Source organism: Trachymyrmex septentrionalis, unplaced genomic scaffold, assembly GCF_001594115.1.
Source record: "Trachymyrmex septentrionalis isolate Tsep2-gDNA-1 unplaced genomic scaffold, Tsep1.0 scaffold35, whole genome shotgun sequence".
NCBI classification, from domain to species: Eukaryota; Metazoa; Arthropoda; class Insecta; order Hymenoptera; family Formicidae; genus Trachymyrmex; species Trachymyrmex septentrionalis.
In genome coordinates, this window is record NW_017305514.1 from 364,222 (window position 1) to 381,489 (window position 17,268).

At 32.5% G+C, this 17,268-nt stretch overlaps 2 protein-coding genes across 6 annotated transcripts in view; one reads left to right on the top strand and one right to left on the bottom strand.

The window, feature by feature from the left end:
- LOC108750283 (probable multidrug resistance-associated protein lethal(2)03659) overlaps nt 1–6,630 on the top strand; it is a 52,892-nt gene extending 46,262 nt beyond the window's left edge. For all 4 annotated transcript variants that reach the window (XM_018489638.1, XM_018489636.1, XM_018489635.1 and 1 more), the window contains 11 exons: nt 223–474; nt 926–1,181; nt 1,496–1,670; nt 1,780–1,936; nt 2,224–2,426; nt 2,767–3,410; nt 3,575–4,251; nt 4,456–4,670; nt 4,958–6,036; nt 6,219–6,326; nt 6,529–6,630. In XM_018489638.1, coding sequence (XP_018345140.1) covers nt 223–474; nt 926–1,181; nt 1,496–1,670; nt 1,780–1,936; nt 2,224–2,426; nt 2,767–3,410; nt 3,575–4,251; nt 4,456–4,670; nt 4,958–6,036; nt 6,219–6,326; nt 6,529–6,564 — 3,802 coding nt within the window. In that variant the 3' untranslated portion in view covers nt 6,565–6,630. The remainder of the gene's footprint in view (nt 1–222; nt 475–925; nt 1,182–1,495; nt 1,671–1,779; nt 1,937–2,223; nt 2,427–2,766; nt 3,411–3,574; nt 4,252–4,455; nt 4,671–4,957; nt 6,037–6,218; nt 6,327–6,528) is intronic.
- A 1,692-nt stretch (nt 6,631–8,322) lies between these two features.
- LOC108750284 (maltase A2-like) lies at nt 8,323–16,835 on the bottom strand. Of its 2 annotated transcripts, none has more exons than XM_018489640.1 (8): nt 16,442–16,835; nt 14,691–14,794; nt 14,185–14,392; nt 13,293–13,429; nt 11,667–11,848; nt 9,793–10,777; nt 8,922–9,190; nt 8,323–8,628 (listed from the first exon to the last, which is right to left on the bottom strand). In XM_018489640.1, exons 2-8 carry the CDS (start codon nt 14,790–14,792, stop codon nt 8,403–8,405), a joined length of 2,109 nt encoding a protein of 702 aa, XP_018345142.1. In that variant the 5' UTR covers nt 14,793–14,794; nt 16,442–16,835; the 3' UTR covers nt 8,323–8,402. The 2 variants fall into 2 exon arrangements, with proteins under 2 accessions (XP_018345142.1, XP_018345141.1); XM_018489639.1 differs by having other exon boundaries at nt 11,667–11,860.
- Between the last annotated feature and the right edge of the window lie 433 nt (nt 16,836–17,268).

The following is a 17,268-nucleotide window of genomic DNA, read 5'->3' on the forward strand; positions in this document are numbered from 1 at the left end:
AATATTAAAAATATTTTTATTGCAAATAAATACTCTTGATGCAATGCTTTAAAGCTTTATATATAATATTTTAATGCGCGTTCAAGGTTCTTCGCAGTACGCATATGCACTTGTATATGCTCCATACATACATGCAAATATTTATATATTTGCATGAGTTAAAATAATAATTAAGTATCTACTATATGGGAATTTAAGGAGTTTAACGATTAATACATATAGGTGGACCCGAAAAATTTTTCGAACTGGTTACAAAAAAGATTTGGAGGAGACCGATCTTTATGCTACTCTTACACAAGACAGAACCAACAACTTAGGTGAAATTATAGCTAAAGCTTGGGAAAGAGAAGTGGAATCATGTGCTAAAAAGAAAAATGGCAGTAAACCACAATTACTTAGGGTGTTATTGCGTTCTTTCGGAAAACCGCTTCTTCTAATTGGAATTGCAGAAGCAATTATGGAGCTATTTTCTAGGTATGTTAAGCAAATAAAAATAAACAAATTGTATATCAGTACGATGCATTTGAAATCAAATTACAGCTTTATCTACTGCTTGCTCTGAAATGGAAGCTACGTTACTAAATAAATATTGTAAATATGTTGGATATATATGTAATTAATTATAATAGTTTTTTCATTAGAGTGACAAATAGGTAATGTGTATAAGTGGAAGATTATTTTATCTGATTAGAAAATCCAACTGCAAATATAAAAAAAAATAATTTTTTTTATACATATATATTAAAGAGTTTATCATAGTCAGTCATTAGTAAAAATAAACTTTACTTTTTTAGACGATTCAGCGTAAATTTAAGAAAAACTAAATCAACCAAAAGTTATAAGTTAATAAGTTATTAATATATTTGATTTATAATATAATTTTCATATACGCTATTGCTTCTAATAATGTTTAATTATATTACAGAATGTATCAACCGTTATTACTAGCTACTTTGTTGCGCTACTTCGCGATCGGCAAAGAAGAATGGAGCGATGAAGTATATTACAGCGCAGGCGGTATAATTCTTCTGTCCATCATGGATGCTTTTATTACGCATTATTGTGTACATTGCTCCTTTCACATAGGACTGAAAATTAAAGTGGCTTGTACCGCATTGATTTATCAAAAAATATTAAAGCTCTCCAATTCTGTGTTAGACAGTGAAACATCTGTTGGACAGGTGAGCCAGATACAAGCTAAATATTCATTTCCTCAGGGTATGTCTGATGAAATGTGACGTAGAGGAAGCACTAGATAAAGAATACAGAAATTAGAAGAATAGGGATATTGTAGAATATAAAGAAATTTTTTGTACTAAAATAATTTTAAAACTATGTGTGTGTGCGTGCGTGCGTGCGTGTGTGTGTGTGTGTGTGTGTTTGTGTATATATATACACAATGTATTACTAATATTTATATCATGTAAAACCATAGTCAAAAGAACAATTTAATAAATGCTTGCTAAAAGATTAATCCGAGTTTATACATTTTTAGATGGTAAATTTTCTGAGTAGCGATATTACTAGATTGGAAGCGTCCTTGGTAGATCTGCATTACATTTGGATCGCCCCTCTTCAAATCATATGGATCACATACATTACATTTTTCGAAATTGGATGGGCAGCACTGATCGGAATAACAGTGTTTTTACTATTCATGCCTTTTCAAGGTATTTGCGTCTTCCTGTTAATAAATGATTGTAAAAATCGTACGATTAATACATCTCTGTAACAATATAAGATTGTCACAATATTTCAAAATGACGCATACTATTTCAGCGTTCTTGGCAAAAATAATTGCACCTTTAACGCTCAAATCAGCAGAAAAAACAGACAATAGACTTAGGTTGATGAATCAGGTAATTACTGGATTGCAAGTAATTAAAATGTATGTTTGGGAGATTCCTTTTTCTAATCTCGTGGAAAAGGCGAGGAAGTAAGTATAACTAAAAACATATATCTGTCTCTCATCTTATTTTTCTTTTTTTTTTCACATTTGATATTATTAATATCTGGAATAAATTGATTTAATAAAAGAACATGTAATGTATTATTTGTAGCATCTAAAATTTGACCGATCTTGGCTTTCTTTATCGTATTTGATGTATTCACAATTATTATTTTTACACATTATTTTTCCTTATAATTAATATGAGGATTTGTTTTGTATGTATCCTTACTTTTATTAATATCAAATTGTTATCAGAATTTAATTATTTCCAGGCGGGAAATGAGCGTAATAAAGAAATACTCCATCTTGAGACAACTAGCTCTTACTCTTGACTGCTGTATACCGCGACTTAGTATCTTCGTTGCGGTATTGTCATACATCCTATTCGGGAATTACATCAATGCCGAAAAAGTGTACTTGGTAACAGCATATTACAACGTTTTACGGAATTCGCTGATTTTCGGATTTTCAATGGGTAAGATAATTATCGATGCAAATTTCGAAATTTGATATTTTTATAAACAACACATAAAGAAATAATCTTTAGTAAAAATTAACTTATAATAGCTTTACCTATAATTAAAGATAAGATAAAAAATAAAACCTTGTATTAAAAATGCGATATATATATATATATAGATTAAATTTATCTCCTATATTTTTATTTCAATTTTAACAATCTTTTAAAAATAATATAAAAAAAAGATTAACAAAATTTAGTACTTGTTGAAGATTGCTATACCGAGTTATATTCTTATCTTTAACGAGAAAGATAATTCATAAAATAAGATATATTTAATAAACTTATTTCATAGGTCTCCATCAATTGGTACAGGCATTAGTTTGTATTCGCCGTTTGCGAAGCTTCATGCTACACGATGAGATTACCAAAACGAGACAGAACCTTATATATCAGACAGTCACTGATTCGTACGCCCTTTCTATGACTAATGTAAATGCCAAATGGCATGGCGACAGTAAGGAAGAAACGTTGCGTAACGTAAGCTTGACCGTGCCACCTGGAAGCTTCATCGCCATTGTCGGTCAGGTGGGTTCGGGCAAGAGCAGTCTCTTACAAGCGATACTTCAGGAATTACCTCTAACAAGTGGAAGCATCGAATGCCGTGGTAGAATAAATTACGCCAGTCAACAGCCGTGGATCTTCGCGTCTTCTGTGAAGCAGAACGTTCTGTTCGGACAGACGATGGATAAGTCGCGTTATGATGAAGTGATCAGAGTCTGCCAGATGGAATCAGACATAAACTCATTTTCCCATGGCGATCGCACCATCGTGGGCGAGAGGGGGATGAATTTGAGCGGTGGCCAACGTGCCAGAATCAATCTGGCAAGAACGATTTACAAAGACGCTGATATCTACTTGCTGGATGATCCCCTCTCCGCCGTGGATTCGCACGTCAGTAGACGTCTTGTAGACAAGTGTATCTTCGGCTATCTAAAAGTAAGACTCGCAAAATATTCATATTCCCACATAACACAGTTCACCGAGTGATTAGAATGTCCTAAAATGTCCTAAGGGTATCCTCTAGACATCCTTAGGACATCTCTTGGGTAGCTTCTTGTGATTTCAAATTTTAATTATTTTATTCAACAATTACCCATCAGGGAAAAACGAGAATTTTGGTGACGCATCAGCTGCAGTATTTGCAGCTCGCCGATCAGATTATTGTGATGAACAACGGTAGTATCGAGCAGAAAGGTACATTCGACCAATTGCAAGCATTGGGCCATGATTTTATGAAGTTGGTGAAGGCGGCAGACACGAAGGACAAAGAGATTGAGCGTAGACAGTCCGAGATGCAGCGTCAAATTTCGATAAAAGCTGAAACGAAGGATCATGGGGACATCTTGCCGATTGATACACAGGAAACGCTGGCAAAGGGTCACATATCTCGCAAAACATTATTCGCTTACTTTAAGGCGAGTAAGAGCCCTATTATGATCACATTGATGATGTTGATCTTCTTAGCGAACCAAGTAGTATCCGGTGGTAGCGATTACTTCGTCGCGTTCTGGGTAAACGTCGAATCTAGCTCGTGGCATGAAATGGGTAATTCCACCTGGGACTTTCAGTGGGAAGGTCCACTGTCTCGGGATTCCATGCTCTACATATACACCGCTATGATAGCGGCCATCATACTACTGTGGCTATTCCAAACAATCGTGTACTTCAATGTATGCATGTGGTCCTCGATAAATCTCCACTCCGCCATGTTTCGCAGTATATTGCGTGCAACCATGTATTTCTACAGTACTAATCCAGCTGGCCGTATATTAAACAGGTAAGTGTAGGAGGGCATATGGCAACTAATTAAACGTACGTCTAATTTTTCTTCCCCTCTCTAATACTGTTAAAAATTTTTTTTATTTAACTATAATTATTATAGTATTTTTTTATTTATTATCATTTATCGTTTATTTCTAACAACTTTTTAATAAAGTGACCTTAATTTAATCTAAAAAAAGAGAAACATTTTTTATTTTAGATTTGCCAGGGATATCAATATTGTCGACTTATTGCTGTCAATGTGCGTATTCGACATCATAGTAATCGGACTCATCACGATCACGGTAATACTTATGGTCATAGCGGTTACCCCATGGCTGGCGATACCCACTGTGCTTTGCGTTTGCATTTTCATCTATCTTCGAATGATATATATCAGTACTAGTCGCAGTATCAAGCGCCTCGAAGGGACAAGTAATTCATGCAATATTTACAGACAGCAATATTTGTAACCAGCGAGAAGTTACTAACGATCTCTCTTTTCGATCATTCTTTGAAATCGTTTGCATGCTGAACTAATTAATTTATTTATGTTAAAGTTGTTTTCTTCAAATTAGATTTCGGATTTTATTTTTATCCATACAACACAGAAGCTTGCAGCAGTATTGCTGCAACACTGAAATATTTTTAGACTAATCTGTGCTGTATGAATTAACGAAAATTAGAATAAATAATATAATAATAAAAAACAACTTGCTCAGCACGATCGCCGATTTTCGACCTCCTCGGAGCATCTCTACAAGGTCTGACGACAATTAGAGCTTCCAACGCCGAAGAGATACTGATGTCTGATCTGTGCGTTCATCAGGATGTCCATACGTCCGCTTGCTTCCTCTTCCTGTCCACTTCTCGAGCATTCGGCTTCTACATCGATGTGATTTGCCAGCTTTACATCGGGGCAATAATTATAGCTTTCACGGTTGTTGACGGATTGGCTGTTGTTAGTAACATCGGTCTGCTAATCACGCAAACTATGGCGTTGACAAACATGCTGCAGTGGGGAATTAGACAAACAGCCGAACTGGAGAGCCAGTTGACCTCTATAGAAAGAATACTCGAGTATAGCCATTTGGAGGAGGAGCCGATGATTGATAGCAAACCGGATGTCAAACCGCCGGACGATTGGCCTACAAAGGGTCTTGTGAAGTTTAAAAACGTAAACTTAAAATATAATCCTCGAGGCGTTTGCATCCTCAGGGACGTCAGTTTCATCGTCATGCCAAAAGAGAAGATCGGTATCGTTGGCAGAACTGGCGCGGGGAAGTCATCTGTGATCAACGCTCTCTTTCGTCTGGCCTGCGTGGAGGGTGAGATCCTCATAGACGATGTATCTACCGGCGCTATCGCCCTGCACGACTTCCGCTCGAAGATCAGTATTATCCCTCAGGAACCATTCCTGTTCACCGGTAGTCTACGACAGAATCTTGATCCCTTCGATCAGTATTCCGACGCCATACTATGGCAAGCGCTCGAGGACGTCGAGTTGAAGGAGACGATTTCTGAGATGGCTGCCGGATTGAACACAAAGGTGTCCGATGAAGGATCGAACTTCAGCGTCGGCCAGAAGCAACTACTGTGCCTCGCGCGCGCTATTGTTAAGAACAATCGGATTATGATACTAGATGAAGCAACTGCCAACATCGATCCTTATACGGATTCCCTTATACAAAAGACAGTTAGAACGAAATTTGTAAACTGTACTGTGTTTACCATAGCTCACAGATTGAATACCATTATGGACAGTGATAGAATATTCGTGATGGATGCTGGGCATCTTGTGGTAAGTACAAATCAATAGCTAAATAATTAAAAAGGAACACGATTCCGATAACTTTAATGCTACAATTTATGTGTGGTTTAAAGAAATAGATAGCAAGTGTTTTAAATCACAAAATTTTTAGATTTCGGAATTTCTTTCTCGATACAAGCACTTTATAAAACTATTATAAATGATGATTTTAGGAACTTGGCCATCCGTATATCCTTTTACAACAAAAAGGATATTTTTATAATATGGTACAGCAGACTGGTGCTGTTATGACCGAAAATCTTGTTGATATAGCTACGAAGGTAAGCAGTAATTAAAATTTAACGACAGTATCGTATCATAAAATAATAAAGTATCCATAATTATTTTCATCCAATATTATTATTGATTTCGCTTTAGAGATAGAATTAAATATTTAATTATTTGTCAAAGAAAAGTTAATGAAGCATTGGAGTTATTCTCATAAACTTTGTTATTAATAAATTATTGTGACTTTTTTTATAGAATTTCTACAAAACGGATAGATCGCCATCCAGATAATCACAATTTTCATTACAATTATGTGCCAAAAGGATGCAAACAATTGCATTCGACGAGCACATTAAATTGAATAATCTATTAAAGATGTATGTGTTACATCTTAAAACATTGCTAAAAATATAAAAAAATTTTACAGATATAAAACATAAAAATTATATAGATTGTTCTATTATTACGTTTGAATATCTACGTAAAATTTGACCATAATTCTTTTATTGATTTAAAAAATACTTAGTTTTTTTATTAGCCTTGATCGTTATATAAAATATTATGTAGTACTTACTTGTAAATTTTATGAGAAAGTAACATTAAAAATTAAATCAAATTTTAAACATATACTGATAAAAAAATAATAAATATTTGTACAAAAGTTTATTTAAATTCACTTATTCGTTTAAAAGTTATTGACCTAGAACTGCAGAGAAAAATATGGTCATTGCTGCGTAAAATCATTATAAGCAAAATTATTTGTTGTTTTTTGCAGTTGGTCAGAGCATATTCATGGGCTGACATCAAAATATTTTCAACACTGATATTAGCTTATTTTGATTGTTGTAACTGATATTTTTAGCTGATAATATACAGCCAAAACATACTTAATATATAAAATATATACGTGTATTTTACATTAATAGAATTATTTTCTGTTAATTGTTCTTGTATTTTTATCTTTCAGTATTCATCTTTTACACTTTTATTGTCTTTTCAAATTCGTACCTTTTTCAAGATCCGTAATATATCGAACAAATTTAAAATAAAACGTAAACATGAAATTTTATACGAGTATACTTATGTAGAGAAATAAAACAATCAGAAACACATTTTTGTTTTTTTTATCAAATAAATGTTTTTAATTTTATGTTTGTTGCTATCCGTCTTTATTGTATAAAAACTTTATTATACAATTAATGCAATATAGACAGGAATATATTCAAAACTTTTTTTATTTGTCTGTGTAAATACAAAGAGATAATTTTGTTAATATAAATTCTTTGCATTCACACAGTCAATTAATACATACGATACGTTTCTATTTCTAATATACATATATAATAATTATCTAAAAAATCGTATATATAATTGTACGATTCGATGCCAACGAGAAACATAATTAGCAACATTGTATAAGTACTCAAAACGATTATTATAATTGTTATATCGTAAAAAGTATTTTTTAATTATCGTTCTTATTTACGAAGAGATTTTACACCATATTTTGATCGCCACAACAATTAAGATAAATTTTGTTACAACATTATGATACACAATAGATTTTGATTTATCAAAGGAAGTATGATAAAAAAAATGTGAAGTCTTTCGTATCTGTAGTATTTTCAGGGTTTGATAATAAATACGACAATAGTTGCATATTATAGAATTCCAAACTAAACCGCATTAGATCGATTTTATGCGTATGACGTGACCGCGATGCATTAAAATTCGTTGTAAAAATCCAATTTTTTAATATGATATACGTAAGTAACGATAACATTTGTAATGCTGTGAGATAGGTGTTATTTGTATTAGTCATGGTGAACAATTTATTGGACGCTCTCTTTTTTTATTTTTTTTATTTTGGACACTACCCGTCTTCTTTCTCTTTCTCTGTTTCAATTAATCGAAAAATAATTTAAAAAATCTTTATTTTATAAAACGCAATTCGTGAAAAATTTCTTATCCTTAATCATTCAAGAAATATTTTATCCCTGAAATTTTATAAAGTAAAATTTTATAAAATTTTATTTCGTTGTAAGATATCCATATCTTTAATGATGTTTAATGAATAAAAGTATAATCTCATATATAAGAGAGCCTATTATTTCAACCGAAAGACTCTCTTACTTATCCAATTTTATAACAAACGCTTCTCCAGGGGGGACGGTAAGTTCTTTGAAGTACACATTCCGATTTATTCTGTAACTTGGTCCAACAACAACGTAACCACCGTAATAAAGAAATGACAGATCCTTCACGCGCGTCTCGTTGCCGAAATTGGCCACAAACACATAGGAATTTCTTCGTGGATACCATCGCTCAATCACGATCATTTCATCTTCCACATATCTAGACAGAAGAATATTAAATTAAGTTATCACATACATAACATTTTACACCATTATTATATAATAATACAATCTGTCGACAATCTAAAATTTAAAATGTAATAATTGTTCTATCTAGCAAGACAAAAATATATATTTATCATGCAAAATAAAGAAATAAAATGAATTTCTTGAGTTTTTAAAAAGATGAGTTACGTAATTATTAAAGATATTTAGACTTATAAGAGAGAGAGGAAGAAAAAATTTTAAGGAAAATCACAAATCCGAAAATTCGCGTAAACCAACGGGATTTACCTAACATCACAATTCGCAGTACTTTGATTTTCTCTTAGCACCGCTTTGACGTAAACCGGCGTAGCTTCCATTCTTAGCTTCGCCATCTCTGTAACAGTGTTTTTTAAACTAGTTTCTATAGGTTTCCTAGCTTCTGGTAGCCAAGCGGTAACTCCTGAAAGAGAAAAACTGCTGCCGGAGCCTTCTTTCTTCTCCCAATACATAGGAACCAAATTGTGCACGTGTGCCAAATCCTTATGATCTCGACACTCACAATCTTCGATACCTATCTGAGCAAATGAAAATCCGATTAATAATAACTCTTGTGTATTAAATATTTCTTGAATTATTTTAAAAAAAGATATTCACTAAAATATTGAATTACTATTAATATCTTGCATTGCAACGAAAAAAAAGATGATGATGACTCGAGAAATAAAATAAATAAATAATAATTGCGTATTTTTTAAACATAAGAATTACGCAAATATCCAGTAACCAAACTGTTTACAGAATGTCAGCAAATTGTTGTTAGCACATTTAATTAGAAAAATTCAGCAAATTTGATATCTTATTAAATTTGTGTTCTGCTGGAAGAAATCGAAGAGAACTTGTGAAACGCAGATTCTACTCAATTTTTGCTATCAATCTGCATCAAATTATGTGCATATTTTCTCAGTTTTTATTGCCAATCTGCTTTCAAATCATGTGAATAAATTGTTAATCATTTTTGCGACATTCTGTCGCTATTTTAATTGATATAACAGATTCTACGTCAAAGTAACCTTCCAGCTGACAACATTTATCAGTAGATGTTGTATAAAATTTAAGCAAATTTGGTTGACTAGATATTCTCCAGGCTCGTGGATCCCATTTATAATGTAATTCATACCTCATCGCCATAGAATATACTTGGCGTCCCAGGCAGCATCATGCCGAGAAGAGAAGCTGCCACACTAGCATTCTTGACGGTCATAGTGGAGGCCACTCTGCTGGTGTCCACACTACCTACGGACCAGTGAATCCACGGGTAAGAAGGTTTGTCGAAGAGCACGCCCTTCGTGATACTCTCGATCTGCGCTTTGATATTTTTCGTGCTGTTCACCAGACGAAGGGTCACGTCGATCAGATCTATCTTGGACAGAATGGAGTTCCTCGCGACAGAGGTAGCGGCGTCCAAGGCATTTACGTGACAGATGAAGATATTGCCCGGATGCAGAAGAGATCTCCAGTATCTAAGATCGCTCACAAACGTGTCTTCGTCGACGTAATGTTCCAGTCCCTTCAGATAGAAACCGTCTACTCCTCGCTGCTGCCAAATTTTGATGGCCTCGCTAACAGGGTGCTCCTGCTGACGAGCTGAGTGACCGGAGGGAAACGTTTCTCTCTTTATTTCCTGCAGCGGTGTCGACAGGGCGTCGCGGATTGCGTCGACCGTGGACGGCGCGGACGGCAGTATGTCATGAATTATTGCGTTATTCGCGAGATCTTGTCTCTCCCGAGGCGTACGTTCAGTCTCGTTCGCCTTCGCTTCATTCAAGCTCTTCACAAATGGATATAAAGGCAAGTCGAGGACTATACTCATATTTCGCCTGTGGATCTCGCGGACGAGAACGGAGAAGTCTCCCAGTGTACCCAACTCCTTGTTCACATCTGTCATGTTGCTAATGTCCGAATAATATTCCGGGTAATGCGGTGCCGGAAATATCGAGTTGAGTCGTATGGTCCGTATTCCGAAATTCTTTAAGTAATCTAGCCGCATAATTATCCCTCGCAAATCGCCGATCCCATCGGCGCTCTTCGTTGAGTCCTGAAAGGACGCCGGGAATATTTCGTAGAAGGTACTGCCTTGCCACCATTCCACCGGTGGGTCGCATCTAACATGCAAATAATTCATGTGAAATTATACGTAATGAAGAATTTTGTATTTGTATTAAAAATATCCACTTATGTCTTTCTTAAAATTTTGTGTTGAATTTTTAACATATCCGCGTGTTAATTTAACAAATATAACTGTGGTTATTGTTATTTATATATTTTGTGTTAAATTAATATTTCTTCAATATTTCTTAGTGTCAAAACAACATAATATGAAAAAGTGAACAAATAACATAAACTTTTCAAATTTTCAATATTATATAAACTTTTCAATTATACACGTTTTAAGATTAATTATACAATTTAAAGATCATCTACTTATTAAAATGCTATTCATTATATACTTTCTGATAAAATGTTTATGTTCGTATTTATATGTGAGTATACTATACGCAAATTAAATTTAAGTTAAATAAAATATTAGGTATACATTATATGAAAGTTAAATTTGAATTAGGTAACATTATTTATTCAATTAACATTATTTTACTCATAATTTTTAGGAAAGAAAAATTTAAATTAAAATTTTTATTGTATAATGATGTAGAAATTACATAAAGTGACAAAATGCAAAATACTCACAGTTATCAGAAAAAAATTACTTCAACTAACTTTTCCGGAAAAAAATAGTTCATATATAATTAAACATAATATTATATAAAATTATATATAAGTATATGAAAAATTGACATATTTTATATACAATTGTATATAATTATATATAAAATATGTCCATATATATAACATTTTTTGCTGTTGCTGTTTAATTTATAACCACTTTCTGATATTGAGATTATCGGGAATTCTCTTGAGTACAATCGTTCTTCCTGATTTGTATCATTCACGAGCTTATTCGTACAGGTAAACATGTATAACATGCGTACATACTTCTTAGGCATTGTAGCGATAATGCCGATAACAAGAGCGGCACATCCGGTCAGAATCGACATCAATGACCAGTAGCATGTCTTCCGTATCAATGGCCAGTTCCACTTCATGAAACGATAATCTTTGGGCGGCTTCGGCACTACCAGTTGTATCCCAACGAGTGGTGGTTTGCCGCCGTTCTCCTGGTTGTAAAACTAAACAGTTAAGACATAAATATGTATGATGATTGTTAGAAAGCGGCAAGCGATGAATTTTAGTCAACGTGAGATTGTTGAAAATTAGGAATCCTCTTGAATTTCATTTCAAATGTGGAAGAGCAAAGGCACATACATAAATCGAACATTCATATAAGTACACCTACCTACATTTCTTTTAAATCTCCGATGACACAGTAACGAAATGTCAATCCTAGGGTGACCAGATCCGGGAACCAGGCGTCCCAGTTCTCGAGGATAGGTCCTCTTTCACAAGGAGTCCTCGGACGTTTTTGCAGGTTTCTTTAGATTCAGCCTAATATTTTATATTCGAAATATATCCGCGATTAAGAAATTAATAAAATATACAGAATGAGAAACTAACTTTATATATTCTAAAAGATTTCTATTAAATGTACACAGTTAAATACTTGATCATATTTATTAATTTATATCAGCTAAATTTTTATTGAATATTTCCATAAAAATTAAAGTAATTTGAAAAATTAATTAAAAAATTATTATTCATTTAAATTAAATTAATAAAAAATGTGTAGCTCCATATATAATAAATATATAAATAATATCTATCTTTTTTATCATTTTATTGAAAAGATAAAGTGAAAGTTAATGCCTAAGTTCTCCCTATGTTGCATGTAGCTCTCTTAATTGTATACGTCATTTCATATGGTCACCCTAGTCGTATCTTATCTGCATTGTGGGTTTCTATATATACAAGCAGCTGAGATGATAAAACGATGAGAAAATACGAAGTAACAACTTAGTTGGTCTTAGTTAAAAAGATACAGATTGCGGGTGTGTGAATACAATCACGACTACGTGAATGCAATCACAAGGTAGCATCTTTCGTGCACATGTGATATATTTAATAAAGTATCTTTTCTCAGTGTCAAGCAAATGTAAAAATATGTAATGTATGAAGTAGCACAGATGCCCGTTGCTTTTGCAAGTAGCATAGACGGAATTTGTGAATTTTGTGATAAACATACAATACATTAAGCACAATAGGCACATATACACGTACATATAAGTAATAATAATAGGCGCAAAATTAAATAATTTGGAATATACGAAAAAAATTATAAATCATTTTTAATATTCCAGAACTAGATTATTAAACAATAAATATGTAAAAAATCTCGAAAGTTTTGACATTTTAATTCCCTATTATACATACACAAATTTACAGACATAAATAATAATTTTATTTAAAAAAATTTTTAATTATATATTCAAATATTTATAAAAGATTTTTTTAAGACACTCAAAACTCTCGAGAATCTTTAACATTTTAAGGAATTTCCAATTTTTAATATTTAAATTAATGTGTTATTGAATCGTTCTTTACATTAATTTTATTTTATATTTGAAAAATCCGGGAGAGAATGAGTCTTTAAATTCCGATACTTACTAACGCTTGAGCATCTGGTGCAAGATGTTGATAGGCAGTATTCAATTGTGTCAACAATTGTGCGCAAACGGGTTCGTTTGTGTCACTGCTACTACCGCTGCTAGTAGACTCCACCATGGGATCACGTGAACTCGGTTCTGAAACATTACGATGCGACATGCAAGCTTAATCATTTAATATCCCCATACAACGCTATTAAAACTTTCTGAAGAAATTATTTTTATATTACGAAAAAATGATTAAAAAGATTATGATTCGAATTAATCATATGATTAAATTGTGTTTGAATAATTCAACATGTTTCTGTATTTTTAAACAAAGTAAATCTTAAAACAGAAAGATTTAAAATATTTTTTTTATTTGTATACAACCAAATGGGATGTTGTCATCTTTTCAATTTAGGCAATTTTAATATTGAATATAAACAAATTAAATGCCAGTCGTGTGATAGAAATGACTGATTGGATCATCGTTTAAATTGAAATTGGATCCTATTATCAAAAGCGCTTTAATAAACGAGCATCGACGTTACATACAGAAACATGATTACGTAAGCTTTTTAGCTTAAGAACGTCACTCAACGAATATTTCATATTTAAAGAAAAGAAATCTTCGTTTACAATTAATAAATAATTTACAAATAATAAATATAATTTGTACATCCTCCTCTTCTTTTCGTTTTTGATTTTATATTTAGTACATAATTGTTACAAAATTCTATTTTATTATTATAAATTAATTGCTAAATTCATAATCTATATAATAATGATAAAAAGAAAATACAAAGATAATATTATGTACATACAGATAATGCTATTGAAATCACATAGTGTCATTAAAGGTAATGCATACTTAATTGCGTGCCGTATTGTAATAGGTAGAAAATACGTACCATCATTTAAAGGTTTACTCGAACTATTCACAATATTCATGAAGTTAAGTCCGTCTTCTGTATTAATATTTCCAAGCGTTGGCGTCGGTATCATTTCTAATGGAGTTCCTTCCAGAGCATTGAATATCGGTGTTGATTGTAGAGTCTCGTTGGTTTGAGTAGGTGGTGGACTTGGTGTTAATAGAGGACAATCAGACGCTTCTTCATCCTATTAAAAACAAATGCTTATGTGAGACAAAGTTCTCAGAACGAATCTCATAGAACAGAAAAATGCCATTTGTTTCTCTTTAATTGCAAAATATTATGCTGCATTATTGCATCTTTTTAAAAAATGCACTATCATCTTTCGAATTATTATATTATTATGAGAATTAGATTTTAGTTATGATAAGAATCATATCACAGATTGAACACTGAATTAACAGAACTTTTGTTAAGAAAAGGATTTCTAAATTTATTTTTAGAAATGAAAAACGCTACAGTTTCTAATAGTAAAATGAACACACCTGTTGATCTTGATTTATAAACAGCTGTCGGGAATTCGAAGACGGCGGAAGTTCAGATGATATAACAATAGATAAAAGGTCTTCGGGCTTCTGGATACTCATCTCTATTACATAGATATTATATACATATCGTATACTTTTATATACATTTTTATAAATGTTTACACATGCTTTATTTTGAAACATCTGCAGGTTCGGACTTAACAAATTGTTGAATAAAATAGTATAAAATAGTTTTAATAATATTTCGGTATTTCAAGTTAATTGCTGTCGGAAATAAAGTTTAAATTGTTTATGATTTTATAAAATAATGGTAGGATTTTACAAAAATCCTTTTTTTATTCTATAAATCAAATTTCATAGGATAAAGAGAATATATGTTCTTCTTTTTTTTTTAAATTGTTTTCTAAACTCAATTTATTCTTTATTTTTAAATCCGGATAAACGCACGTATTGCGCCTGATTGCGCCTACATGTTGATGTATAGAAAGAGTATACAAGAAGGGTGAGTGGGTGTATATCGACGTATTTTTCATTATTGTGCGTCTATCGTGCAGAATATTACCATTTGAGCACAATGCTTGCAGTATCGATCAATAATCGTAGAAGCCGGTTGTGTCATTGCATTATCTGTTCATAATATTGTCAGTCTTAAATTAAGAATTTCATTTTCTAAATTTTGTATTTTTGATTAATATCTCTTTTTCGTATAAAGATAATAGGACAGTTTTTACTTAACGATTTTAATCACTCTATTTTGAATAATAATAATAATTCTTAATTATTTAATAAAATAATGACTTAATTTAATACCTTCCATGCGGCAGTTTGAAAGATTGCAAATGTACCTCAAGAAATATTACTAATCTGAGCACTCAAAATGTCTTACTCGGAGATTAATTCCATTCAGCAAAATGATAATAAACGGCACATGGATTTGCAGCTACGAGGTCGGCATTGAAAACCGAGATACAATACACGAGCAAACGACATGAGTAAACTTAACGGTAAGTAATAATCGTAAAATTTACATTACTTGACTTGGGATGTTTCATAATTGCAAACATAAATCAATATATATTTTTTAAGACTTCACGAACAAACATAAATTAAAAGTGTATTTTTTAAGACTTCTCGGACAATCTTTTTTGATTGATTTAAGAAATTAGGCAGAGATATTTGTAATCATGCTAATAATAATATTAATAAAATAAAACTCGAAACTAAGTAAATAAAAGGGAGAAATAATTTTCTTGGCTCAAAAAGTAAAATTCAGCAATATACTATTAATATAGTTATTATGCGTAAACTTTATAAAATCTACGAGATAATATTTCAAATTATAATTTAAAAATGTGATGATTTTAAATTTATTTATTTAATTTAATATCTTAATTTAATATCTTATTCCTCTAACAATAAACATCTAAAATATGTAATTTTATAAATATTTTATAGATTATTTTATAGATCTTTAAAATATATATTTCATATATACACAACAATAGTCAGAATTTTTAAAACAATTAAAAACTATATCTAAATAAAGCTATTAAAAATATTTACTAATTATTAAATATTAATTAATCAATTTCCAGAAGACTTGAATTTAATTTTTCAAAATTAAAGTTTACAAAAACATTTTCTTATACAACTTATAAGTGTACTGTTTAGTTTTTTAAATACACATAATTAAGATTCTCTTTCGTACACTATGTGCATGTGTCAAAGTATGATTTTAAAAGACTCACCTATGGATTGCGATTTTTGATGACGACGATAATCGATCGAGTTCCGTAAGAAGCTCCGTCAAAAATATCGCAAACCCCCTGGCAAATCGCACTTGGGGGATTCGTCGGACGCACCTGCCTGGGAAAGGCTCACTACTCCGTTTTCCACGGTCGGCTCTCGGCGACTCGAGATGCAAGATGATACTTGCGTGATTACCGTCGACGAAGGCGACAGAAGGTCGACAGTACGAACGTCAAGGGTCTCAAACGGTGACTACCGTTGCCGCCGTCGCCGTCGCCATCATGCTACTTCGCGTGTCGTGGCGGATGGTAGTAGAATCGCGTGCCTTCGTATTATATTTAGCGAAGCGATATCGTTTCGTGTTCCCCCGCTGGTCGACCGACCGTCCATCCGTCCAGCAGCCGACGTCCACGACCTCGCGATTCTGCGCTCTGACGCTGCATGCGCGCCAGTACGTCGCGACGCCGTCGTACGCCGTCACGGCGTCGCGACGATATCGGTGTCGAGGATAATTTCTCAGGTAGCACAGAGTGGCACAGAGATTTCAAAAAGAATTCAGTCGTATCAATTCCGAGTTCATTTTTAGAATGCAAAAAGAATTTTTTTCAGAACTTTTCAGAAAAAGGATTCTTTTTAATTACTAATCTGAAAATAAATTCAGAATTGATAGTATACATACGATTGAACGCTTTTATCTGGAATGTAAAAAAAAAGGAAAAATTCTATCGCGATCGGCGTTTCGGCGGTCAGAGATAAATCTTAATTTTTTTTCTAGGGCGGAAATATAAAAAATATAAATAAATATAAAAGTGTTAAAATTTATTGT